At 40.3% G+C, this 27,441-nt stretch overlaps 2 protein-coding genes across 11 annotated transcripts in view; both read right to left on the minus strand.

Moving 5' to 3' along the window:
• Positions 1–799: 799 nt before the first annotated feature.
• On the minus strand, positions 800–19,774 carry tjp3 (tight junction protein 3). 5 transcript variants are annotated; one of them, XM_067512088.1, is made up of 30 exons: positions 19,605–19,774; positions 13,475–13,531; positions 12,824–12,948; positions 12,567–12,669; positions 12,197–12,485; positions 11,987–12,090; positions 11,713–11,902; positions 11,527–11,596; positions 11,130–11,227; positions 10,800–10,893; positions 10,210–10,383; positions 9,929–10,032; positions 9,495–9,579; positions 8,679–8,767; positions 8,391–8,487; positions 7,471–7,559; positions 7,266–7,338; positions 7,040–7,113; positions 6,864–6,927; positions 6,604–6,760; positions 4,886–4,994; positions 4,586–4,805; positions 4,299–4,504; positions 4,105–4,200; positions 3,924–4,003; positions 3,581–3,791; positions 3,305–3,405; positions 2,625–3,161; positions 1,874–1,932; positions 800–1,781 (listed from the first exon to the last, which is right to left on the minus strand). In XM_067512088.1, the coding sequence occupies exons 2-30, from the start codon at positions 13,520–13,522 to the stop codon at positions 1,661–1,663; spliced, it is 3,867 nt and encodes a 1,288-aa protein (XP_067368189.1). In that variant the 5' UTR covers positions 13,523–13,531; positions 19,605–19,774; the 3' UTR covers positions 800–1,660. The 5 variants fall into 5 exon arrangements, 4 of the variants coding, with proteins under 4 accessions (XP_067368189.1, XP_067368187.1, XP_067368188.1 ...); XM_067512086.1 differs by lacking the exon at positions 19,605–19,774 and adding an exon at positions 16,804–17,532; XM_067512087.1 differs by lacking the exon at positions 19,605–19,774 and adding an exon at positions 15,812–16,190.
• A 937-nt stretch (positions 19,775–20,711) lies between these two features.
• The window catches only part of sbno2b (strawberry notch homolog 2b), a 56,157-nt gene continuing 49,427 nt past the window's right edge, over positions 20,712–27,441 (minus strand). For all 6 annotated transcript variants that reach the window (XM_067512083.1, XM_067512082.1, XM_067512080.1 and 3 more), the window contains 5 exons: positions 27,109–27,201; positions 26,847–26,978; positions 26,261–26,337; positions 25,687–25,877; positions 20,712–25,070 (listed from right to left, as the gene is read on the minus strand). In XM_067512083.1, coding sequence (XP_067368184.1) covers positions 23,902–25,070; positions 25,687–25,877; positions 26,261–26,337; positions 26,847–26,978; positions 27,109–27,201 — 1,662 coding nt within the window. In that variant the 3' untranslated portion in view covers positions 20,712–23,901. The remainder of the gene's footprint in view (positions 25,071–25,686; positions 25,878–26,260; positions 26,338–26,846; positions 26,979–27,108; positions 27,202–27,441) is intronic.

The raw sequence follows: 27,441 nt of genomic DNA on the forward strand, positions 1-27,441 counted from the left end.
TTGCAGCTGACTGCGTCCGGACGCAAAGCAAACAGAAACAAACTGTTGCTCTGTTCAAATTCACAGTAATCACTTCGTCTTGACACACGTGTGTTTTCACCACGTGACTTTCAGCTTTTCACGGTAACTGCGCCTTCCTGTGCACCTGGGGCGCACATAGAATTAATCCCACGTTCCCAAATGCTCCTCAAGATTTCCGTGGATCATCAGATCTTCATGTACTGCGCGCAGGCCTCGAATGTATTTTACACAATTGTTTTATGCTTTTATGCAACTTGTCTCATGATGACATTTATATAACGCACATATTTCACTATACGCTATCTGATTGTAGCCTATGCGATTAAATAATAATTGAATGAACAAAAATGTAATGTTGCTCAAATCGAATAAAGGACTTGAATTATTGTATTTGTTTTGTTGTTTTTAATTACCCTCTGAAAATGCGTTCAAAGTAAAATGTAAACAGTTTAAATGGTATAAATTCATTTTTTAAATTTCAACAATAATAATTCAATAATTGGGTTTTAATTTTACAATAGGTAATACAATTGTGACAGTTAATATGCTGTAAAAATATAAATATATAATAATATAAAACTCTGGCCTTTTTTGCTTCAGATTTGTAAAAATTTGTGAGCCTAATTTAATGATCCAACAAAGGATCTTAACCTTTTCATTACAGGGGCTTTAAAATAATTAAGGCCAATCTGAAATCTACCACTCTGCGCACCTTGGCCAATGGAGAGGGAATAGACAACTCATCAGATGGTATAAATTATGACTCACAGACTGAAGATTGGATTTCCCATGTTTGTTTGTGATAACTTATTTAAGCAGAGGTTGCAGCATCTGAAGAAAACATCAGCTGATAAGACATCATCCTATTAAATAAGAATTTGATACAGGGCCCCAATACAAGGCAAGGCCTCAGTATAAGGTGAAATGCCTTACACAGTTTCAAAAGGAAACTGTCACAAAGTAAACTTTTGTCCAGTTGTTCATACTTTTTGGCAAATGAGGAACCAGTGTACAGGTTCAGTTCAGGTCATTTTACCCATAACACTGCTGGTATTACCACACTTTGCTTTAGAACTTTACGGTCCATATCACATCACATAAGTAATCCTATTATCTCATATCAGTGATAAACATATTTATTGATGTGAAATTTGGTAAAAATGTAACACACATGCATTTGTCACTGAACAAACCATTTTAAAGTCAGCAGGAGAGCTGCAGAACTAATGTAGAAAAAGAGGCATTAAAATATTTCATTGTCCTTACATTTTTCCATAAAGAGATTTAGTACAATTTCTAATAAAACTAGAATTTGTTTATATATTACACACTCTAGCAATAACAAAAGGTAAAATGATTTGTTTCATATAAGGTTATTTAAATAAAATTAAAAAAGAATCAGGCACTTTGATCGTAACATTCATGTGAAAAAGGTTGCTGTAAATAATTAAAAACACTTTGAGCACATTAGTCTCACACTCCAACACACGAACGGAGCCCTTAGCAGAGACCAAACAACATCTTCACATGAAGCATATGCATACAAAAATAGCTATAATCTAAAAATATGAGTTTCTTTGGGGAGTGAAACTGATTTATTGTCCTTATTGGATGACTGCTGCTCCAGTCCTCGGTGTGTCTACAGTTCTGTTGCGGGACCCCATTCAACGTCATCCTCTTCCTCCTCTTCCTCCTCAGAGCTGTTGCTGCCTCGGATCTGTGTGCGTCTGAACTGGACTGCTTGGTGATGATGTGCTAATCTACAGTGGAGAATGAGAGAGAGGTCAAGACTTCTAAAACAGCTTAAGGCAGCATATAATATGAAACTAAAAAGACAACAAAGAACACTTACACAATGAACTGAGGGCCTTTCTTGTCATCAACCTGTGGCGGCGGCTCTGCAGAGCGAGCCTGCAACAGATCAAAGATTCTTCATAATTCCTAACCATGAAAGATGGTTTTTAAACACAAACTACTACAAAACAGAATATCAGAATGTCAGAATAGATAAAAGTTCATGAACTACAAATTGTTTACAACGATTTTATTAGTTAAACTGCATACTGTATTAGTTGTTGCTATGCTTGTTTAGTAGTAAGACAAGGTAATGTCTCTGCCTATAAACATTTTCCTATGGGTTTGCTAAATTGTTGTTGTGTGGTAATAATGCACATTTGATGCACCAATATCTTATAGATTTATTCAAATTAAAGGTTAAGCTGGCAAACAATGTGGGGGAGAAAATAAAAAGTATAAAAACAATACTATAGTTTACTGTAGTGCACTATACAGTACACATGGGCTTCACCTTTGTGAAATAAATGATTGTATATTTAAACTTGAAATTATACGATGAAATACTTGATCAGCCATTTGGTTTCTAAAGTATAAGGAATTTACGAAAATGTCTCTCAGTTTCAAAACAGTCCATAATATTCAGTTTACTGTTTTACTGTGAAAGACAAACCAAACATAAAGAAGCTAAAGCCTATGAATGTTTGCCTTTTTTTTTCTTTAAAATATGACTTGATTGACTAATAAAACTAATCATTTTGATCAATTTACTGACAAATTGACAAAGAGAGAGGATGAGGTATATTTACCTGCTGTAATTTCTCTTCAATAGTTGATAGGCTGGGATTTTTTGGACTGGCATTTGACGCCTCAGCATGTGATGGCTTGTTAACCCCTGTGGAGGGATTTGGAGCTACAAAATCTGGGGGTCCATCTGACGGAGTGGTGGGTGCAACTACATCAATAGCACTGAAGTCTGAGTCTGTAAAACTGCGATAAGCATCTTCCTCCTCAGCAGTGCTGTGAGGTGGGCTGTAATTGTCTCGGCGGGATGACTTGGGCTCAGGTACGTGAAGCAAGGGTGGGATTTTTCTGTCAGCCTGAGGCTCGGGGTCCATGGTGGGGCTGTAGTGTCCAGAGGCGGGCTCAGATGATCTGGCTAAAGCTCGTGGGACCCTGGCTACTTCTTGACCAGGGTAAGCCTCTTCAAATTCCTCATTGTCAGTATAGGCCTCTCCATCAGTGAAGGGCTCTCCATCAGTGTCTTCCAGGTCACTAGCAGCGCTGAGGTAGTCAGACTGTGTTTGGTCCAAAGTATCCAGGTCCTGCTCACCTCCGCTCTCCAGCTGTACCAGATATTAAAGTCCAATTAATTTGACGCTGAACAACAAGAGATGTTAACAAACAAAAAGTAGACAAAAGTGACCGATTTTTGGTGGGATGGTGGGTGTGTGTACGCACGTGTGTCAGAAGGAGGTGCGTATCATACCTTGACTTCAGACACCCAGACGGGTTTTGATTGCTGGTGGCGGATCTTATCCTTCAGAGTTTCATACCAGACATCAGAACTGGGCTGCAGGTCAATACGTGCTGGTGGGAAAGTTAGGAGAATAATACTGTGAAATAAACTACCTGCAAACAAAATGCACTGTGAACGGAAACCCACACAGCTGCGACTCCATAAGTAGATAAATACAATTTTAAAAAATCTACCCATCTGTAGAGAAGCATGTGGCACACAGAGACTGTCTTCCTGTGTCATTACCTGAAAACAGTTGGCTGCAGTGTTTCTTGAGCTTGACGGCCTGTGAGTACAGGCGTCTGGAGCTCTTGTTGGAGTTGGGGTTGTACTTCTGCCTCATGGCCTTCACGTCCTTGCGGCTGTGAGGGTCCAAGAACAGCACCATTGGATGGTACTGGATATAGTTCAGCCTCTCCACTGCAGTGGGAGTAATGTCCAGCAGGGGGTGCTTGTCCTGGAAAAAGTGAAATGCAAAAACACAAACAATAAGGGGAAGAAGGGCCAGATAATTCAACATTTTCATGCTGCTATTAAAAGTGATGTTTTTTCCTGCCTGCTATTTTAAATTGTGAACGTTACTCCTCACCTTCTCTGCTATTCTCCTCACAGTGTCCAATTTAATAACTGTGGAGCCACTGTCTCCTCCTCCACCACGAGGAACCATTTCTGTCATAAAGCAACAGAATGAAAGAAATGTTTAATTTATTCAGAGGATCAGGGGATTTAGTTCCTTTCAATTTGGTCACTTTGGACTTGTGACAACCCACCGGCAACTTCATATTTGTCTGGCATCTCCCTGGCCAACCTCTCCATGGCAATATCATTAAGAGGACCCAGGATGACAATGGGCCGTTTGAAGTTAGCTGCAGACACGGAGGATTTACCAGTATTAAAACTCATTCAACTAGATACCAAGTGATTATTGTAATGACATCATCTGTGCGTGGGGATGCCAAACAACCTTCTCTGAGCAGCACTCGCTCATAAGCTGGGAATTTGCCCTGAATGGTGAGCTGCAACATGTCCTCCCGAGTCCGCCGGACGTTCTTTTCATTCTTTTTGTTCCCTCTGAGCCCCCGTAGTTTCCAGAACTCTGCTCTCGGCCCTGACGCCTGCTTCTCACTGGTGAGTCGCTGAGCCCGCTCGATGCTGGCCAGCACCTCAGCCCTGCAGGTGATAAATACCAAAACTGTGTTATTGTCGCTGTTAAAACTAGAAATCTAAAAATCTTTTCTGTCTCTTCCTGACTTGGCCTGGTTGGGGATGGTGCCTTTATCCAGCTCATGTAGATTGTTCCCCATACGGACGGCGAGCCAGCTGCCCAACTTCCCATGGTGCATTGTGTCTATCACCCTGAACACCTCTCCTCGGGTGAAGCCCATGCCGACTGGGCCTTCTGCTTCGTGGTCAAAGTGAGTACGGATATAGAAGTTGTCTGCCAAGTTGGACTTTGTGATCTTCTTATAAACTGAGAAAAGGCAAAGATTCATAAATTTGGTCCTTGACTGAACCATAATTATCCCATGATCATATTAGGGAGAAACTTACTATCCATCTTGTTCTGTGTGCAGATTTCAACCTGCTCTCCGCTCTTGATGTCCAGGAGGAAGTTTGCTGCCTCTTCTCGTGTAAAATGGGAAAAATCAACCTTATTTACCTGGACAAAACGAAACACGAGCAGGTTAAAACTGAAGGATAAGACATCTGTCAACAAGTCGAGTTTTGCAGAATAGTGCTGACAAGTGGTGGCCTGCCATAATTTTTGGCTGACTGAAGCAGACCCCCCACAATCATGAAAATCAGCTAACATTCTTAAGTAAGAATTGAAAATACATGAAGTATATGAATCATGTTAACCTTCTCTCGGTCTTTCCTCTATTAGAATATCTGGGTTTTTCCAGTTCAGTCATCTGGCATTTGGCTATAGTCTTGGTGACCTCCAGATGACATCTGAACTGAAAAAACTTTAAAACCACCACTGCAATTTGGGTGTATTCGCAACATTTTAGCGGCTTACAATTAACAAATCAGACAAAAACAATTTAAAGATCTCAGCACCACTAATGTTACAAGGGGTTAACAAGGGGTTCCTCCAAACACAAAATGCAACTTCTATTGACTACTGCAGCCAAAAAAAAAAAAAAAAAAAAACTCCTTATGACTCAATGATCTTCAATACTTAGAGCACCCTTTTGCATTCATGACCTCCTGCAAATATGATGCATACCCAAACAGCAGATGCCTAAACTTCAGCTTCCTCACAGACGCTCTAAAGTTTTCTTGGAAGATGTCCTGATGCTTGAATGAATTCATGTTGCCTTCCACATGCTGCAGGTTTCCAGTGCCAGAGGAAACAGACCCAGCGGATAACTAAGCCACCACCATGCTTGTCTTAATGCAGGGTGTTCTCAACGTATGAGTCATTCTACTTCCTCCAAACAGAACGCTGATTTATAGGCCCGAAAATCTTCCGTTTTTTTTCATTGCTCCACAGAACACAATTCAAAGGTCTGTGACTTATTAATGTGATTTTGTTTGTACTGGAGCCCAGGTTTCTTGTGTTTTTTGGTCAGCAGTAGTTTACATCTTGGAGTTCTATTGAAAACAAACAGCGTTTTTTTTTTACTGTGGAAACTCAGCATGTTGGTAGCAAGTCTTGCTGCAGGTTTTTTGCAGTCACTCGAGGGTTTTTTTTACACCTGTTTCTGCAGAAATCTGGTTGCAGCCTTGATGCCTTACTTTTTCTGCCACATCTTGGTAGTGTAGCCACTGTTCCTATAACGTTATTTATGCTTACTTAACTTTATACTATATTTCTAACATGCAATCAAACATAACACGCAAACCTCTATTCAGTTCAGTTATTTGATGTGTTCTATCTCAAGCGCATTAGGTGCAATTAATAAAGCCCTCGATTAGTTGCATCAGGTGGGCTTGAGAAAAAACCTGATTTGTAAATGTGTGGTCTTACTCTTGCTAGGGTGCATTGAATAATTTGGAGACTGCCGTAGTCATTAAAAGTTGTATTTTGTGTTGACTTTGGAGGAACCACTTGTAACATTAGTTGTCTTGAGCCATTTACATTGTTCCTGTTTGATTTGTTCACGGCAAGCAGCTGAAGGTTTGCAGATTTTGCATTGCGACCGTCAAACTAGATAACTTGAACCACAGCCAACAAGTTAAAGAATCTGGGAAGTTTCCCTTTAAGCAGTAATGAAGGAACTAATTTAAGATCTTTAAGCTCAAATATAGAGCCGTTATCTCACCTGCAGGATCTGGTCTCCCTCTTTCATCCCCTGCCCATATGCAGGGCTGTTTGGCTGAACTCCACCTACAAATATACCAACATCGTTGCCCCCCACAAGCCTCAGACCCACGCTGCCCTCCTTCACAAATGACACTTTCTGTACATCTGAGCTGTACCTGAGAGTCAGGAAAGGTTTAGGTTTAATTATTGTTCCAATTATTTAACTAGCTGTATGACGAGGAACTATGTATGAATCTGAGCTGAATAAACATCACTTACCCTGGAATAGGTGATGGGTAAGAATCTGGAGGTAAGAAATAAATGGGCTCCTCTACAGGTTTGGCTGGAAGACATATGGAGATTGTGAGACTCTTAATTTCACTTTAGTCAAATAATGATTTGGTCTATAAAATGGCTGTAAAAGGATTAACATCACTGCTACTTGTGAGCCTTACAGTAGAGTGGTGGGCTGCTCTTCACTGAAACCCCTGTTGTGAGGTTGTTGGGTCTATTAGCACCACGGGGAACACTGAGAGGCAGACAAATCATAATCTGTCATAGTTGTGCACGCACACATTTACAGCAGCAGAAGGACAGTTGCAATATAAACATAATACAAATTACTTATTGGCTGATATAGTGTAAGGTTTTTTTGATTAAGTGAATAATAAGACCATTCACCTGCGATGGTTGTCTTCCCGCTCTGAGCTCCCAGACCTCCTGAGATGTGAAAGCTGATCCGACTCTGAGGAATCTGAAAAAGGGCAAAGACAGACAGCGGAGACTGGGGTCAGGACCAACTTTAGGTTTCAGAAAAGAGATGAAAGGACAGAGGAAGATAAAAGGATAAGAGTGTAAAGGAAAAGGAAGAGGAAAGTAAACTGACCATCAGCAGCTAGTGTGACGGGTGATGGGGCCCGACGAGGTGGTTCTTGCTTCACAGCAGCTGAAGTGGATTTTACCTCAGGAATTATTCTGAGGGAAGACAAGGGATTGTAAGAAAAAAGAAATATGTTAGGTAACCTTCTGTCCACATCTTCTGTTATGTAACATAAAACAGATGATGCAACCACCTTGGAACAGGTCTAGTGTTTTCCAATGAGACACTGAAGTGTGTTTGAGTAAAAGATGAACCAGACAGACATCCTGCCAGCATTCTGTAGTTTTATGCATCTCCACAGTGAAGTAATATTTCATGGTGCATTTACTGTAATACAGAGTGCGTTCTGCAGCCGGTGCCACAGAAAATCAGAAGCTAAGCGTTGTGTATTACTTTCTGTTGTTATGTAAATTAATGCAACATATCTTTGTTCCATTTCTTTCCCTCGCAACTTAGTTTTCACTCTTAAATAGTAAATATGTTTTTTTATTAACCAGCTGATGTCTTTTATGGAAATTAGTTTAAGGTGACCTGGTAAACATCAATACAGCACTGATAGGAAAGTTGGAATCCCTTAACTTGTCTATTAATAATATTTTTTTATAATTAATAAATACTTTTTAGTTAATTGCCAACTAACATTTACCAAACTAAAGGCATTTTGCATGTGCATATTCTTATTGATATTGGAACTTGAGGTGAACAATCAATAACCCTGCAGGTTTACTGTCCACACTCTTGACTGAGGCACACAGTCATGTTCATAGTTTATACAGGTCATGTTTATAGTCCACTGCTATGAGAAAGTAAGTATAGTGAATAATGAAACTTTTAAATCTGAAGTTTCTCAGCACATGGGGCTCGATTACTGGGACGCTGAATGCTCGTAACCGGCTAGTCACTATAAAATGAGACATTTCTCTCACCTGTATCTGTTATCGACTGTGCTGGAGATTCTGGTGTTTGGAGAGTCCCTGCGAGGGACAGATGTGTAACTGGCCTCTGATTCAGACTCTGAATGAGCTGAAAAAAAGTTTTTATTTAAATGTATCCATCAAAATACACACATTTGATTGCATTAAGACAAATGACAATGGCAACTTGTTCTGGGAAGAAACATTGTGAAGAGAATGTTTAAAAAAAAAAAGAAGAAAAAAAAGCCCTTTATACTTCAAAAGGTCCTATCGTTCAAGCTGCTCGCTGTGGACACACACCTTTTTGAGGTGGATTGCTGGCAGTGATGCTGGAGGAGCTCCACTGTGGCGGTGCCACCTGGGGCTGCAGGGCAACATTTGGCAGGGCTCTGGAAGAGAAGAGAGGGAGGTGGGAGTGAGGGAGGAGGAAGACAACAAATCTCAGTTACGTTTGGCGAGGGGGGGACCCGTGGCTAATATGATGGTTATTGATGAGAGTCTTGTAAATGTTAAATATTCACCTTAGTATTTTTGAGGGAAGCTCTCTCTTTGACGGTTAACTGCTTTGTGACTGATTAAATATTAAGTATTGCAGAGAATTAGTTGTCCTGCTTGATCTTTTGGGGTGAGGCTTACTTTGAATTTAACACACGCTGTTGTAAAACATGCAGATTCGCAAGGACTGATTCAAAAATTGGAGAACTATTCCACAGATGTCTGAAGGGAATATAATTGCTTCATTGATATGTGTCCGCTGTGATGAACACTTACAGGAGAGGGACATGCTCTGTAAAAGTCACTTTTATTTCATTGGTTAACAAAGTATCACAACAAACACAAACTTGATACACGGATTAACAAAAAAAAATAAAAAAATCATAAAACATATAACAAGCAAAATCAAAGGCTATAGAATGCATTAAGATACAAAATGCCAAAATCAATATAAATCACAAGACATGATTTTGAGTTCAAAGGGCAAATAAAAACATGCGATTAGCTAACGGTAATAAGTGGAGAGGCTTGAACAGTCTGCTCTATTCCAAGTCCATAAGGTCTTGTTGGGATTCGGGGAGGGGGTGGGGAGGTTGGGGTCGGGCAGACCTTCATCTGTACCTGTATCTGTTGAGAGTGTCCTGACTGTACGTAGTGCTCTGCCTCGGCGGAGGTGCAGAGCTGCTGTCTGACTCGGACTCAGAGTCTGAAAACAAAGAGATATAAAAATAAAAATAAAAAATAAATTCTGACATGTAGCAGCATTTGCCAGATTTTTGCGTGTTGAAATTGAAATCTCAAATGTAAAAATGTTAAATAGTATTTAAAATTTTAGCCAAATCTGTTTTCATTAAACATAGTCCGTCTGCACAAGCAATCACAATTTGCTTTTATTCATTTCTGCCCTGCCTTATCTGTACGTACAGTATTGTGTCACATTACATTACACACACACACTACAAAACTTAGTAGTGTGTGTGTGTGTGTGTGTGTGTGTGTGTGTGTGTGTGTGTGTGTGTGTGTGTGTGTGTGTGTGTGTGTGTGTACACATTAACCTGGGGTCGGGACTCTGACTGGAGAGTTGACCCTCCTTGGTGGCTCCTGACGAACTGTAATGGGGGTCGCTTTTAGACTCGGGAGGGGCAGATCAGGGAGAACTCTGCAGGTGAAGAACAATAACAAAAGGAAAAAAAAACTAAAAAAAACGCACAATTACAATAATCTGGTGGTATAAAACACGTTAATGACTGTTTTCCAGTGTTGCTGTTTCTGACGCAGTCGATGAGATACAAGTTCTCCGCTCAAACTTGGGAGCTAAATCAAGTATTGTCTTTACTTGTATCTGCTGTCGAGTTGGAGATTCTCTGTACGGGAAGGAGGAGATGGGCTGCGATCAGAGTCCGACTCTGACACTGGTCTACGGGGTCGAGAGGCGGAGGAGATATTGCTCCAGTTGTGGACAACAGGAGATGATTTGGGGTTGGGCAGAGCGGACACACCGGACAGAGATCTGCAGAAAGAGTAAAAAGTTATAGAAATATCAACTGGGACAAAATGGATGAAAAAAGTAAAAACAGTCATTTCAAGTAGCATTTAACTTCTATCATATCCAAAAGAATCACCTGAGAAATTAGACAAAATCTCGTGTTAACGTTTACATGGCTGAACAGAAGAAAACATTTTAAAACACAAGTGTACAGTAAGAAGAAACTTTGTGCTTAATCAGGATATGATCCTCTGTCTCATGTTCAGCAAGTGAATAGTTTTAGATTTTTGGTTAAAAAGTTTTCCATCTATAAATGGAACTGTTGTGTTTTATCCATTGTTTTCTAAATCAATCCATCTATTCAAATTTTTTAAATTGTCAGTCATGTATAATAATGAAAACATATTATTTTGTCATCTTAATGAAAGAAATCAACACACTTGTATTTGCTGGGCTGATCTCTGATGTTTGGACTGTCTCTGCCTCTCCTGGCAGCAGGAGAGACACTGCGGTCAGACTCAGAATCTGATGGAACTGTAGAGAGTGAGAGGTGTTTTTATTACCTCACAATGAGCAATGAGACCCTGACAGTGGCAGCAGAAACATTAAACCTTTGCTACAGTATCACTCATTGATTGACCTAATACGGCACTCAGAAAAGCTTTACTTTTTGTTTCTGGGAGGCTGTGAATATTTCTACAATGCAATCATTTTGTATGATCAACATCTTGTATGTCTGGTACGAATAGGAGGTTCTCTGTAGGACTCACGTCGGCGAGGGGCGTAGTTTTTTGCAGGAGGCCGAGTCAAGGTGGAGCGCAGCGGAGATGAATCCCGAGATTTGGCCGCTGGAGGTTCAGCCCTTGTTCTGAAAAAAATTAAATAAAAAAATAACAGAAATAAAGAAATAAAATAATAGTAGTAATAAGAAATAAAATGATTCTGCCTGTTGTCTATATAACCACTGAATAAAGGCCGAGGAAACAGCAGTCGACATGTAAGTTTTATTTTCTAATCAGTGTCAGTGGTGAGACAGTTTTAGATTTATAATAAACAGACTGACATAAATTGCCCCTCAACAAATTATAATACAGAAAAAAAGAAACCATCAGCAGGTCATTAACAGGTTGGGTTTTGTATAGGTGGGGGGTCCGGTGTTGAGTATACCTTCGTGTGCGCTTCTCTTTAGTTGGTTGACGAGCAGGTCTGTGATTAGGGTTGTCAAGGTCTGAAATGTCTGATGGGAAACAGAAAACAAACTTTTATTTTCCACATTTCTTCTTATTCAAAGTAAGTCAGAGCTTCTTTCATCCTCGCCTGAGTTTAAAACCCCACCCCTTCTCCCTGTCTCACCCTCGAGTTCGGAGCTACTGTCGTGGCGTTCGTCGTCCTCACTGTTGGGGGGACTGTCCTCAACCTCTGGGATGCTGACCAGGAACTTGCGGTTGTCCCTGAGTACAGTCATGGCTAGTTTGCCTCTGCTCTTCTCCACCAGGTGTTTGGTCTCCAGCAGGGACAGATTCTCTGTTGTGATGCCATTGATCTGGTCAAAGAAAACAAATCGACTGAAAAATGAAAACACTAAACTTTCTCTGTAGTTTTAGATGTATTCCAGTCAAAGCTTTACCTTGAGAATGAGGTCTCCCTCTTGCAACGTGCCCTCCTTTGCAGCCAGGCCTGTTTCTGTCATGTGCTTGATAAAGATCTGACTGCCCAGCTTCAGACCATACTCTTCACAAAGAAGAAAATACGAATCCAGACAGAAATTAGCACAAAGGAGGAGAGGTGTGCGTCATTCATGAGATGACGGGAGTGCTCTTAATTGCCTTAGTCTTACCATCTGTGATTTTCTTTTTGAGCAGTGTAGTTCTGATGGGTTTTTCTGAAAAGTCCTGATTCGGCAGCCTCTTATACCCCGATGACATCAGTGGCAGCGTGCTTCCGTGGCCGTTACGGTCCGGCGTGGAGCTGCGAGCACGGTAGCGGTCACCGTCTCGGATATCACTGCCATCAGAGTAACGTCGTGTTCGTCTGGGTGGGTCCTGGTCTAGCAGGTTGGACTGGGAAGAGGCCCTAGTTGGTCGGGAGGTAACTGGGATCTGGATCTTGCGAGGGCGTTTCACAGTCTGGAGACAGAATGACAGAGAGGGTCAAAGGTTTGGAGACACAGATGAGAAGAAATGTAGCCGTTTCGGTTGAATACTCACTATGTTTGCAGTCTTGCCACATGTCTTGAGAATCTGAATTGTGTAGTTAGAGTAGACATTCTCCATGGACACTCCATTGACCATGACAATCTGGTCTTTGTTGCTGCCGGGCACAAAGGAAACACACGTGAATCTGGGCTTGGTAGTGGTTTCACAAACCTTACTGGTGATCATGTGCTTTTCATGTAAACAGAGTCAGTGTTTTAATACAGTGAGTAGGACCAACTGATTGTCATCTGCTGTTGTTGTTGACTTACAACAGGCGTCCGATAGCCGGTCCATTTGGCAGCACATCTGACACCACCACGGCTGTATCCCCACTGTCTGGATTGGGCTTGTCTTTGCCTCCTGAGAGGGCAAAACCAAACCCGAACTTAGAATCCTGCAGGAGAGAAGGTGAAGTACTTTTAAAAGAGACAGACAGAGAAGGTGTATAAAAGAAAAACGTAAATACAGAGAAAGAAGGTAGGGAGGGACGTAGGAGAGTAGAGGACGGGAGATACAGCACAGAGATATAGGGCGAAAGAGCACATTCCTCTGGGGGCTGGTGTGAGGCGCCATGGCGGAGAGACAACAGGGTGTGTTGCTCTGAATTCCTGTTGGAGTCTGTGCTGTGGAAATTAGAAGTCTGAAGCATGGTCAAGCTCAGTCCCCGTGGGACTGACATGATATGCTAGGAAACAAGAGTGAAACTGCCTCTGAGCCACACATAAGGGCTCACCTTTCACTTCTGTGTTTGTGCAGCCACTGAGCACAAAAACCCCCCACAAGAATAAATGTTCTACACTTTATGCTTATTTTATAAAACAGGTTAAGAGGTGGAAGAGTGAACTTGAGTGTCTTGGTCACCACCTCTCTGTCATTTGTGAATTGAACATTGATATATGATTATTACACCAACCACTTACTTTGTTTAGGGTTATTGTATGTTGCTCCCATATAGTTATGTCCTCCATGCCTGGTTTCTGCAAAGTAAGAAGAAAACACACATACACAATCATCAGAAGGATTTTATGCTTTAGTAAATCAATATTTAACTTTGATGATATTAAAATCATAATTTATTAAACCTACTGTATAATCCAGCTGAGCCAGAGCTGAAAAGAGTGTGTGTGTTATCTGTGTGTTTAACTGATAGCATGCTCTCACCTGCCTCAATCCTGCCTGACTGGTATGGAGGAGGGGTCATTGTGTGTGCGTGTGTGCATGTGCGTGTGCGTGCATGTGTATAGTTGAGTGGTGCTGACAACATATACACTCAGAGCTTGTACACAGACAAACAGTGTGTAGAGAAAAAAGGGCTGTAACTAATGAAAAAAAAAAAGTATTGTGTGCTTTAAAAAATATCAGCAAATAGTGCCTCTTATGATTTCCAACAGTCCACAGTGATTCACTAAAATCGATAAAGCTCTAAAGCCAGTTCTCATTTTTCCAGTGACTGAGACACATTGTGCCTGTTCTACACAGCACATTTCTATGTCTGACTCTCTGTAAACAGCCACAGTTCACTTGGCCCTGCAGGTCCGTCACAGTGTGCAGCATTTGCCCTCAGTGATGCCTTGACGTCTGTTTTGAAGACTACTGTTAAATAACAAGCATTTTAGGTTCAGTAAGTCCTTCTCACTTCGATGTAAAACGGATCATTAACAACATCAAACAATCAGCGTCAAACCAATTGACAGCTACATTGTTATGACACTGCCCAATGATGATGAGACACCATCATGAGAGAACCACTCTCATATAAATCGATGCCTTTATGGCTTTATAAATTATCTGAAAATTAAAAATACCTTTTCTCCCCCACAATGACAAAAATGTAATGAAACTCCTAATTAACACTCATCTATCACCTGCTCAAACTAACATAACAACATGCCTCTTGTGTTTGGCATGTTCTCCGGACTAACATGGACTATATTTTCATAGAGCAAGGCAGATCCCAGCTGGAATAGGAACAAATAAAGCCAGCTGCTCGAGTCAGACACACAGAGATGTACTGTTGAAGTGGAGTGATAAAAAAAAAAAAAAAAAAAATCGACTTGGAGTATGTTCAAGCACAAAGCACTGACACGTATTATCAAAACAACACAAAATGACGTCTCTGCTACTCACTGAACACAAACACAATAAACGCCTCAGCTAAACATATCATTAAAAAACGCAACATGATTTCTACTGATTCCCTTTTTAAATAAAATACATTTTTGCTAAAGCATTGAAGTAAAGTAGCACCGAATCTTTAAAGGGGTAGTAATTGGACATGCGAGTGCCACAGGTGTGCAGTGTGTGACCTGTGAACAGTAGGCCGTTTGTTTGACCAAGTTAATCATAAACCTGAGGGGAAACAGAAAACACCACAGTGCCTGACCTGATTGTTCAAACCGTAACTGACACCAGTACCTCCAGGTATTGTTTGATACTGTAGTTAGATACGGTTAGTTTCAGGGTGTTTAAATGAGTGATTCAAAACAGAAATAGAGCTTACAACTGAGTATGCCAGCTCTTTACTGAGATCAAATGTTTTCAATATATTTGCTTTAAAAAAAAAAAAAAACAACATCAGATACAAATCAGGAAGGTACTCGCATCCCTGGATTAAAAGCTCTCCCAGAGAAGATACATTTAACCAGGACAAAAAAACCCAATTCCCAGAAGTAACAACTGAATCAAAGGTTTGTACAAGTTGTCGAAGATACACCAAAACAAAAACAAAACGGCTTCATAAATGTCCCTACTGAGGACAGCCGCAGCAGCATAGCCACTATGCTGAGGGCACATTTGTATTCCACTGATGATACAATCACTTTAGGTTTAACTCTGGACAGAGGCCACAATGGTGATGTAGCTACATCATCTACGTCACTTTGAAAAGAATAGACAGGAATCCTGTCTAAGAGTGTAACTGATACTCAATACTGAAAGGACATGGAGATGTTTCCAAAGACAAATTAGACATTTCAAAGAATCAGACTCTCGTAAACAAAGTAAACAGCAAAATCTCCTGTAACAAATCTGATCATCATCAAATTGAGTTTGGGTAAAATGCAAGACATGTCCTCACTGATACAAAGACAACAACAATTTTGAGTTCAGTTTAAGCCTGCGACCCGCAGTCCGCTACCTGAAGGTTTGCAGATTCAGACATTCAGTTGAGGCTCCTACAGAACAGAACAGTTTATCTCCATTGTTCATTTTCAAACAGCCATGTTCTGAGGGCTGAGGGCTGTAATACTGCTACTTACCACTTGGTCTTTGAACCTTACTTCCATTTCCCACTGGGATTCCTCAGCTGAACAAAACACCTGTGGCCTACGACACTCAAAGAACAGACAGCTCTGTAGGTTCCATGTGGCAACACCAAAGAAAAACAATCACCAGAGTTATCCGGCTCTGATCACTTCAGATGGGCTCTGTGTGGATGACTGTTGCTGTCCAGCTGAAATCTGACCCTCCTGGTCCATATGTGTAACATGACCTGAGCCGTGGTGTTTCTGTCTCAGCACCTGGAGGGCTCCTCCCCTGCCAGACTTTGCCCACTCCAGTTCCCTTCAATAAACATGGATTTAAGGTGGAGCTGCACTGTTTTACATACTGCATCATCCTGAGGCAGAGATCATTGGAGTGAAGCACCTTAATTGTGTCAGTTGATGAAATCAGATTAAATAAAATACAGTAAAATCATTTCAGACCAGAAATGTAAAATTATAACAATGGCGAGAAGAAGAGCTCAAGACTGATCTTCGGTGCTGCTTTCAAGTATTCAAATATTTCATACATATTTCTATGCATCATACATGTAGCTTTTTCCAAATTTCCACTTATACTGTGGAATGCAAATGTGTTATTGTAAACAAATATTTATAGTAATTTCTTTATAGCTAAATAGGGCCTTTCTAGTATGTACATTTGAGGTTTTTGTATTTAACGTAGGCCATAGTAATTCTGTCTAAATATGCTAATAAATTATAACAGATATTTGTTCAATAAATATCTGATAAGTTAAATAATGTGAAATAAAAGTAACTTCAAGGTATTTCTAGTGCCCAAACAGAAAGAATACATCAGGGAGCTCACCAAATGAAGATTGATAACTATAAACAGTGAATTCAACTAATTTAGTGAAATGAAAATCAACTGGGATACACATAAGAATGTCAACACAGAAAGCCCTAGTTTGCAGGGTGAGAACACAGACAGCCTTTATGCAACAGTACTACTGTAGGTATCCACTTACAGGCACAAGCAGCAGTGGTGGAGGCTCCGGAGGCACAGAACCAAAGTGCTTCAGCAGTTTAATTCGCTTTGTTAAATTCATGATGCTAATAGCTTTGGTCTTCTTCTATTAAAACACCTGCTGATCGACTCAGTGCCTGTAGTCTCACTGAAACCACTGCAGGTGGTTTGGTCCAGGTCAGTAAATGACCTTGTGGTCTGTATGTTACCCACAGACTGTCACTGATGCTGTTAGACCCTCAGAAAACAAAGGATCCATAGTGATGAGACGACACCTAAAAGAGTTCAACTTAAAATAAAAACAAAACGAAAACAAGAAACAAATTCACATCCTCCTGCTTCCGATATCAGATCGTGTGTCCTTCATTGCAGTCACTCTCTGCAGCCTCAACTGTTTCTGACGGGTTCATAAAGTCAAATCTGTCCACTTGCTCCCAGTGTCAGTAGTATGTGAGCGTCTTGATTAACATTTCCCACAAAGCAGCAGCAGGTCCCAGGCTGCTGGCTGAGTTTCAGTCTGCTGGGTGCTATGGTTACGTCGGGGGAATGGGAGCACTGGGCTGTTAATAATTGATGCTGGGTTTACTACACTATATATCTGCTTGCCATGACTAATATTTCCTGGGCATCTACACAGAGCCGGTTGTTTTTTTCAGGATCAGGAAGAAACAGCACTGTGCCATCACAGAGATCTCTCCCATGATTAGCATGTATGCAAAGTGCAGAGCATGGGTGTGCTCTCATTATCAGTTCTCTACCTCAACAAGATGGCAGTTGCTGTGACTTGGCCTCAGCTCGTTCTGGAGGACGAAGCACAAAGGGTTTTATGCACCAAAAGGGCGTGAAGAAACTGATATAAACCAGCCTATCATTTCCTATGTAAGATAACCTCCACGCACAGACTGGTGTCTGGATTATTTAAATTAAAAGCCACAGAACGGATGCGAAGTGCCTGGTTTGGGTTTGGCCATGTGGAACAGATGACTTTGAGTGAGCCAGGGCACCACTGCTGAATTATTAATAGGTCTGAAGAAACCAAGGCAATGCCAGCAACCAGTGTCGTTGCTAAAACAAACAATTGGTGAAGGTGTGTCCCCTCTTGCACATACACACTAGGTACACAGGTTGTTCCATGTTTCTGTCATTTCTGAAGTAAGGCCACTCCCGCCGGCCTCCTAACATGCAAACTACCAGCTTTCATTTCCACCTTCTACAAGTCTTTACTACAAAAACAGACACCCACTGTGAGTATGGCACACGACTAGAATTCTTTAACCGTGCATAACTCAAAAAAGTCTCTGTAATAAACATTAATAGGGAAAAGGCTTGAATGGTCTTCAACATACAGTACAATGGTCAGTGGTTAATGAGAAATAGCAAAGCTTTGAAGGACAAATACTCCAAAGGTTTACAGAGCTCACACAATGAATGGCTCTGTGGCCTCCACTCTCTGTGCAGTTACTCACGGCGTGTTCTGGGAGCACTGTGCTCCTAAACAGCCGTACCCTGTGGGTTATGTGAAAGTACACACAAACTAAGGAAAGCCTGACAGTTCAGCATCAAAGCACAAAATGCCATCATCTGCTGCCTTTAAAAAGATCTTTACAAGTGAAATGTGTAAAAGGAAGAACAACAGATTAAAATGCTGGTTGTTTCATGTAGCCTGTGGAGAATTACCAGGAGAATGGAGCGTGTTAACAACCCGAAGCATAAGATGGAAACGAGTTCGTAAACAAGTGTCCACTGTGTTAATAAATAGTAATAGAAATACATAAAGTTTACAAAAGGAAATAATTACGGCTGGATTGAATTAAATTGCACAGGTGGTCATAATGTTATGCCTGACTGGTGTCTCTGTAAGTGCAAACACTTACATAAAGCAACGCTACAAATTCATGAAAAGCAATATTGGACCTTAATGCGGCACCAATCTTTTGAAGGACATATTAGAATTGTCAGGTATTTACTTTGGTGGAAATGTCAAACAGGCTGTAAGCCTTTAGTCTTAATGGTCTGGATCATCACTAAACGGTGTCTCAGCAAATGCACTGATGGGTCTGAAGGGTAAGAAAGACCCGGCTGTTTGGGAAATGCAGAGTCGAAACTATTGTGAAACTCTGTGACAGGCAGGTAGAAACTTGTCTGTGTAGCAGAACCTGTAAGGTGAGGATGAGGAAAGTGGGGCTTACAGCTGACAGCAAGAAACATACCTGCAAATAATTTGTTCAATAGCTGTGAAGACACTCCGGATGCTGGCCCTGCCCCCTAACCTCATCCATCACAGTTTAATGACCCAACCCCAAATGTCTTAACCTTCACATAGATTTGTTTATAAAAAGGTGTATGGTCACATCAGTGTGTCGTCAGTATGCCAGAAAATGTCACCACAACTATAGTATTAACCACACGTGATGTGTAGGGCCAGCTGGTTGATTTCCAAACACCCAGTGAACCACAGACCAAACGCACTTAAAAGACCTCACACCCTGATCCCGAACACAGCTGACATTTAAGCCTTGGATTACTCAGAGAAAGTACAGGAGGAGGACTTAATACTCACATCTGAGGCTTTTAGGCTTAACAGCTAGTTTTAAGCTACAGGTCTGTAAAAACTCAGAGTCCGTGGCTGGTTCCATTTTTTAAAGTGACGTTGTGATAATAAATAAATATTACAAACTACGGTTTCGCTTGTAAAAATAGGAATTTCTCTTTGCTCTCGTCAGACGGTTCATGCGGGCTGACAACCATCCTTCACCTGTTACCTAAGTTCCAAGAAACCTGTCACAAGGTAAATGGACTCACCTGTCAACGTCCTTTCCGGAAGCTGAACTGAGCTTTAGCCCCTTTCAGAAAACTTCTCCAAGTTCAGTCACAACACAAAATCTTCTTTGAAGTGTCAAGTCCTCGAGGTGGCTGTTTCTTTAGCTAGGAGGATTTATCGTAAAAGATTCCTGAACACAGGTTGGAAGGGGTGGTGTTGGCGATCAAACGTACAGGTGAGTTTCACAACGTCATCACGCGGATGCAACGTCACCAACAGAGAGCGTGTCCTCATAAATCTGTTCTCGTCCCAGTTTTGGTTGAGGTAGGAGAGGTGCCACAGTGGGAAACAAGCTCAACAAATTGAAATTATGTAAAAACGTTCAAGCTGTTTAGTAGGCAAATCTTCAGTGTCATCATTTTTTTAATAAAATAAAAGGTAAATAAATATAAGTACAGTTAAATACATTCATATTGGGTAGTTCACATTTTAAAGAAGATACTGAAAATAGGAGTCCAGTATTATGACGGTTTACTTCCTAAATTGTATATTGCTGGTGCATTGCAGTTGTTATATGGCTACAGTTATTATCTGTCCTCAGCTTAGTATTTCTGTTAAAAAGTCAGGCGTTGTTGTCTTTTGAGTCCTACCCAGTCCAGCCCCTGCCCCTATATAAATGTATTAGCTATAATATGACCGATCCAAAATGCAGAATGTTCTCAACCATTTATAGTTTCTTTATCCTATTTTAATTATTTTATTTGCTTCAATAAATGCAAACTGTTTTCTTGTGTCACTTCTTTGTACACAAAATTACCATAAACTTCCAATAATTATGACTTTACTACAGGATCTCTGTGCGTCACCTGTCTCTGAGTGTGCGGGCTTTACTCAGGTTTTACTATTGCGAGTTAATTTTGGTATATTTTATGGTTGTATATTTCCTTCTTTTATTGTAATCTTACTGATTTATGTATTATTTATTAATGACAAACTGTGATAGAGCTGTATGTAGTATTTGTGTTTGTGGTTTACTTTATGTTGCTGCCCCATCCAGGACAATCACATTTTTACACTCAAAGATAAAAAAGAAATGTTTTTTGTGTGGAGTAAAATTAGATCACTAATGAGGAACAAATCAAACCCAGTTAAAGCAATCTTCAAGTTTTTATTTGTTTACAAAGGTAAGATTGCAATTTTATATACTCCTTCCTTTAATGAGTAGAAAACCTTTTTAAAGAATTAGTTGAAAGGCACAAATGTTACAATATATACATTTGGATCTAAATTATAAATATATAGAAAACAAAAGCAAAACCCAGAATAAAAGTGCTGAACACAGTTTTTTTTTACAGAAAAAATAGGCTTTGTTTAAAAATACGTACAATCAGTAGCATGTTTTTGTTTCATTTTTTGTTAGCAATAAATTATTTGAGTGATAACATTTATATAATATGCAAATGGTGGAGAAACAAGAGAAAAGGGTACAGTTTACAAGGAGCAATCCATTAAAGATCAGAAACGCAAGCTTGCAATGCATGACCCTAACCAACAGAGAACAGTAACTTGATTATGCCATTCTTAGTGCAAAATGATGAAAAGGCTTAACAATGCTAATAAATGATTCGTAAAAGAAGCCTTTTCTTCCTAAAATGTGATCTATATCCCTCAAATGCATAAAACTTTATTTGTGTGACAATAAATCAAAGAAGTGAAGGCAAATTTTTTTGCAGGCTGATGTTTCGGAATGTGCCTGATTAGGAATATTAACAAGCAAAATTAACCAGGGTATGACAAGAACATGGTATAGTAAGATGTTGCAAATAAAAAAAGCATCAACAAGAATCTGTATAACTCAACTGAGTCAGTCTAAACGTACATATATCTTAGGTACAGGGAGGGCTAAAGGCTTGGACAGGTCAACTGCACATTTCAGTGTAACCTGGGTGCAAATCAACTCAAAGGTCTGTCAGCTTTACCAGGAGTTGTCCAACAACTGCAACACAAATAAAAATAACAACGGTCACAACAAAATAATACTCCTTAAAAAGGAATAGCCTTTTATCTTTGCCCTAAGAAGGCATAAACATTTAGAACCACTGACATCATCACAAAGACAAACAACAGACCCATCACATTAAGTCTAAAACAAAAATACAGCAAGAGTCACAGCACAGAGTTAAGAAAAAAATAGCACATGTATCTGTTAGTTTCATCACTGTTATAAGGGGAAATTATATATTTCTGCTAACGCCCCACCATTACACCTCTTGTAGGTTTCTTCCTGAGATTGATAAAAGGTCTAATATCTTAGGACCAGTAACTTCAGGGGTGTGTAAGGAATACTTTGGTATCTCTCTGCGAACTGAAGGCCAGACAAAGGTCTACAAGTTGGAGAAACAACTTTAGAAAAGCAAAACTGAAATGAGCAGAAATAAATCCAGACACTGTACAGCAGTACAGAACAGTGCAATCTTATTTGGTGGCAGATTATAATAGAGTTTATTTTACAGTTATCTTGAAAATTTAAAACTTCCCTGACCAAACATTTTGTTAACTATTCTAATGAGCAGGATAATATATCTAAAATCTAAATATCCCTTAAATATAAATAACAATAACTTTTATAATAACAATGACTAAAACATCAAGAATGCATTGCGTTCATCCCGTAAAAAAATTATTATACAAAGGATGTAAGCATTTTAGAATCCGTTTAACTAAAAGACAATAGAGCACAACAGAAATGAGAAGATTCATTCCATGCAAAGGAGCAACAAAGCTTTGTCCGTGGATCAAAAACAGTACTTAGGCATGTCTGCTTCATCACAAGTGTAGAATATGGTTTTATTGCTTTTTGATGACTTGAATTTATCCCGACATATTGTTACGAACCAACTACAGTGCATCGTTTTCACACAAAGATGGTCAGATATCACAGGTTTTTAAATATGTACTTTCATACACAGTGGACATTACAACTCTCCACTACTCAAATACTCTTACAGCGTCAACACCTGAAAGGGAAAAACATTTAATCAGATATTTGTTATTTTGAACTTCTCTTCAACCTAGTGTTGGAGAATAAACCAAACTCACTGCTGTTATCAAAGTGAAGCTTTAGTTAAAATGTCAAGGTGTTTACTTTTGGAACCTAGAGACAATAAAAACGTGATTTTCTTTGCTATCCACTGTACTCACAACTTTTGTATCTACGTTGGTCAAAATGACACAAAAATCAACAAAACACTTTCCTGAGAAATTCAAAACCATATCTAACCAGGAGTCACATCGCTAACTGTTATCTTGAAAAAAAAAAAAAAAGGGTAGTAAAATATTTGGAGAAAATATTTATCCATGCTGCTAAATAATCTGTGCTATACTGACCGTAGCACGTTGTTGCAGCTACGCAGACAATCACACAAGCACACACAGGCTTATTGGAGGCTTCTTCCTGAAACCTGTCACCAGCATAGTGTAATCCAAATGATGCCTGACTCACTGTGGGGGCTAAAAGTTAAATACAAATAAACCATATTAAATTAAAACTAAACCCAGCACTCAAGAATACAAATCTATACATTAGGCTACATGGATTTTTAGAGACTGCATTAATACAAAGGCACTGTTTGCAACAGCAGACTGCTCTTCCTCTCCCTTTTTTCTCACACTAGTGTTCATATAAGCAGGGAGACATACAAGAGGGCGTATGTAGAAAAAACGAATGAAAACTGAGGCATTTCATGGCTAATTCAGCTAAAAGATATTATGTGTTTTTTTTATCTTTTCTTCCAGTTCAGCGCTATCATTGTTACACTCACACCAAGCCTTGTTTTAGTCGAGACAGAAGTAAAGCAAAGTCCAAAGATGTAGTTTTAACTGGTGAAAGACATTTAGAGCTTCCAGCAACTTCACCGATCATACCTCGTAAAAATCAGCAGCGGGAGGTTTATAAAAGATTTCCACACCTCAATGGATGAGCTTTTGTTTTGACAGCTCATATGTTAAAAAAAAATACAGTTATTACATTTTTATTTTATTTTTTTGCAGCTGCCTTTCAATGTGGAGGACACACTTTGGTGTAGAAATCTGATATTTTGATCAAGCCTGCCATGACTTCAACCGCCTCAAGGAGGTGAACGCTACAGGTGGATAGAGAGGGGGGTGGGGTGGGGGGGTGGGGGGTGGGGGGGAGCTGACCGCAGGACAGGCAGTGATGTGACTATAGGCCCTGAGGGGAGAAGGAGTAGGTCCAAGGGTGCGATCGTGAAACATCAGCAGCAAAGAAAAAATAAAGAAAACAAGAAAAGTCTAAATGAGCCGTTGCTGTATAAGTTCCTAGTCTTGTTGCCGGTAATGAATGACAGACTTGCGGTCCAGACCAGCCTGTAACATGCTGTTCAGAGCCTCGCGAACATCGAGAGCACCAGAACTGCAATGGCCATTGTGTAAAGAGAGAGTGTCTGATGGGGAGAACAAATAGCTGGGAGAAAAGCTAGAGGAAGAATTAGAAAACAGGGATGCAGAAGAGGGCTGGCTGGAGAAGAAAGATGAGGAGGATGTTGGGTTGATGCTGGATGTGGGCATGAGGCTGGGGACTTGTGAAACCAGATTGTTTGACACAGAAGAGGTGGAGGAAGAGCAGGAGGAGGTAGAGGATGAAGGGCTGGCTTTCTGTGTGGGCATCTCAGGACCCGGGGACAAGTCAAAAAAATCTAAAAGGTCTTGTGGATGGTTATTGGCTAACAGGTTGTGGTTGAGTTGCTGCTGTGTGGCCTGCAGATGTTGCTGCTGCTGCTGTTGTATCAAAAGAGGCTGCTGTAGTTGTGTATTTGATGTTTTCTGGGGAATCACAGGCGCTGGAGTAAAGTCATCTCCAAATGCTGCTGGGTGTCCTGTCAGACTGTCCAAGCCCGGCCCACCCTCAGTGCTGTCTGGGGAGAGTGACGGGGAGCTTTCAGTTAGGTCCAAGATCTCAAACAGAGAATTCTTGGAAGACAAGTTTGGAGACGGCGTGCTCTGTTGGAGTGAAAGATGTGAGTTCATCTGTGGAAAAGAGGAAAAAGACGGGGAGAAAAACTGAGAGTAAGTGGAGCTAAGGCTAACCGCATTGGGCAGATGACCCTGGTTTGTTGCGGTGGAATTGTTGGCCCAGTTATTGTGGGTTCGTTGCTGGGATTGGTTCTGTAAAGACAGTAAGGTTAAGTTCTGGGGGGAGAGCTGTAAAGTCGAATGGGGCTGGGCTTGTATTCTCTGTAGTTGAGCGAGGCTTCCAGTCTGTGTCCCTTGTAGAGAGTTTTGGTTTAGTTTGAGGATTTGATTCGGGCTGTGAGACTGAGATTTCTGGTTGAACAGACTTGCTAGGAGGTGATTGCTCTCCTCCATTTTACGCAGGCGCTCCGCAGCCGCTAGCTGCTCTTTCTCCTTTCGCTTCCTCTTAACCTCTTCATCCATTACCAACAGCTCTTCACGCACACGTGCCACACAATTCTCTGGGATCTTGATACCTGGAACAGAAGAGGAGTTCCAGGTAACGACTTGGACTTGGATTTTATCAAATTAATTGTTAAATAAACACGTTTCAAAACACACGACAATCTTAAACCAGATCTTTTTGCAATATTAATTTTATTTAAAGGTATGAACTAACAGCAGTAAACGGAAAAGTCTATTAATGAATGCAAAGGATTATTCCCCCCATTATACAATCTATCTTACTATCTATCGATCTTAGTAATAGGATGGTGTTTATGAGATATGTGTATAACAAAACACTGAAGTTGTTGAATTTCATGGATGTTTATCTAAACTGCAACATATTTTGTGTTTTGGGTTTGATGATTTCACAACACTAAGTGTCAAATTTGTGCTCAGAGTAGAAGAAACGAAAAGTGGACACCAATTTCATTTCCTCAATTTCTCAGAAATATAACAGCATCCTATTTCCAGTTCAAAACTATTTAGAAGATCAAAGTCACATTTAAAACTGTGGTCTAGGCATTTTTTTTTAAATTGGAGATTATAGACTTTCTTCCCAGTTTATAATCTGAGAGATCTTCTCAAAATTATACAAATTATTAGCAAATTATGCAAAATGTTAAAGCTAATGAGGGTTGTACTAACCAACTTGCTTGTTATGCTGCTTGGTTTTAAGGCGGACAATCTGTAGGATACTCGAGTTGGTGATGTCAGACACCACGTCAGAAACACGTTTCCACACACGTAGTAGAGCACCACACAACATGTGGTACTGTCTGAGGCGCATGCCCTGCAGACACTCCTGGCCTTCCTCTATTTTCTTACACTTCCCATTCCTGGTGAAAGGACAAAGAATATGACAAATCGTTCATATGCTTAAACAAAAACAGCCTTATTTAGGCAAATCTATCTGTCAGAAAGGGTTTATTGCAGCCACATGGAAGGACTGTCAGTTAACGTGTCATACTGTGATAAGGGTGCATGTGAGAACTGCACATTACTGCTTCATGAGTAGTTCTCAAGTAATCTGCAAACCCTTAGGAATGGTCTCATTTTTTTGTCCTTTTGGCTTATCCCGTGAGTTCAGGGTCGCAACAGCGGATCATTGTCAGCATGTTGATTTGGAACAGTTTTTACGCCGGATGCCCTTCCTGACGCAACCCTCACCAATTCCTATTAAGTACAATAATAACATGGGACATAGTGGATTCCTGCTTACCAATTGGCATGGCTACACTTCTTGAGGGAGAAGCCGAACTGGTTGTCCCAACTGTCTCTGGCTTCTTCTGGAGACACCTTGAAAATGTAAAGTACCAAAATCAGCCTAGAACTTGTCATAATACTAAACAGAAAGAGCTTTAAGTTTCAACTTCATACTGTAGCTTTATGCCATTAATAAAACGTGTCCATTGTTTCAAGGGATATGACTCTTTTCAGTTGCGTTTTTCATGTAGGGACGGAAACATTTACAGCTTTAATAAACATCAGGAATTTAAATTAACTTCTGTATCACTGTTGGCATGTTTCCCTTAATATACTATTGTTCAGCTTGGAATTGCCTTGAACATTCAGTTCAGTTCTTTTCCGTGGCCACAAGGGGGGAGCCGACTCCATTTGCTAAATAATCCAAACAGTGACTGCAAATCAAGTTACTATAGTAAAAATTATGTTATCTCTACTAATCCAACCGAGGCTTCTGTCAAACCTTACCTAAAATCTTTTTTTTTTTTTTTGTCAAATAAAAGGAGACTTATACTATATAGTCACTGACATAACTGGCACACCAGAAGACAAAAAGTTGTTACCTTTCGGTAACGCTGCTGCAGGTTCTCTAGACTCTCAGGATGGGTTTGCTTGCCAATGTTGGGCTTGTAAAGGATGAAGTTCTTGCCTCTTCCTTGCTCAGCTAGCAGCACACATGGATGGTTGCCTCGCAGCTGTGAAAAGTTGACACAGACAGTGATTTTTTTTTTTTTAAGATGATCCTTTTTCTTTAACACCCACTCCATAGTTATGTTGCTATCGTCCAATGACTGGGTTCATTTTGTTATTATAGCATAGTTTCACCTTCTGGGACAGGTAGAATCCCTCCTCAGGACTGCTGAGCTTCAGTGACCTGTTGTAGGCCTCTTCCCAGGTCATACCTCTGTCCACACTGATCTACAGGGACAAAAGATCAGAGACTACAGCATGAGACAAAGAGTCAAGCAACCACAAGTTGCTGTCTTGAAATTGTGATAGGCTCTTGCATTGGAACCCAAGCATGATCTAACAAGTAATTCAGAACAGAGTTACACAGATATACTGTAAGAGAATACAAGTTATTGTCCATCACTGTTAAGGCATCTACACAACATACAGTACTTGTAAAACTGGTCCTAGCTGTGCAGCAATATGCTC

The sequence above is a fragment of the Channa argus genome, chromosome 8, assembly GCF_033026475.1.
Source record: "Channa argus isolate prfri chromosome 8, Channa argus male v1.0, whole genome shotgun sequence".
Taxonomy (NCBI): Eukaryota; Metazoa; Chordata; class Actinopteri; order Anabantiformes; family Channidae; genus Channa; species Channa argus.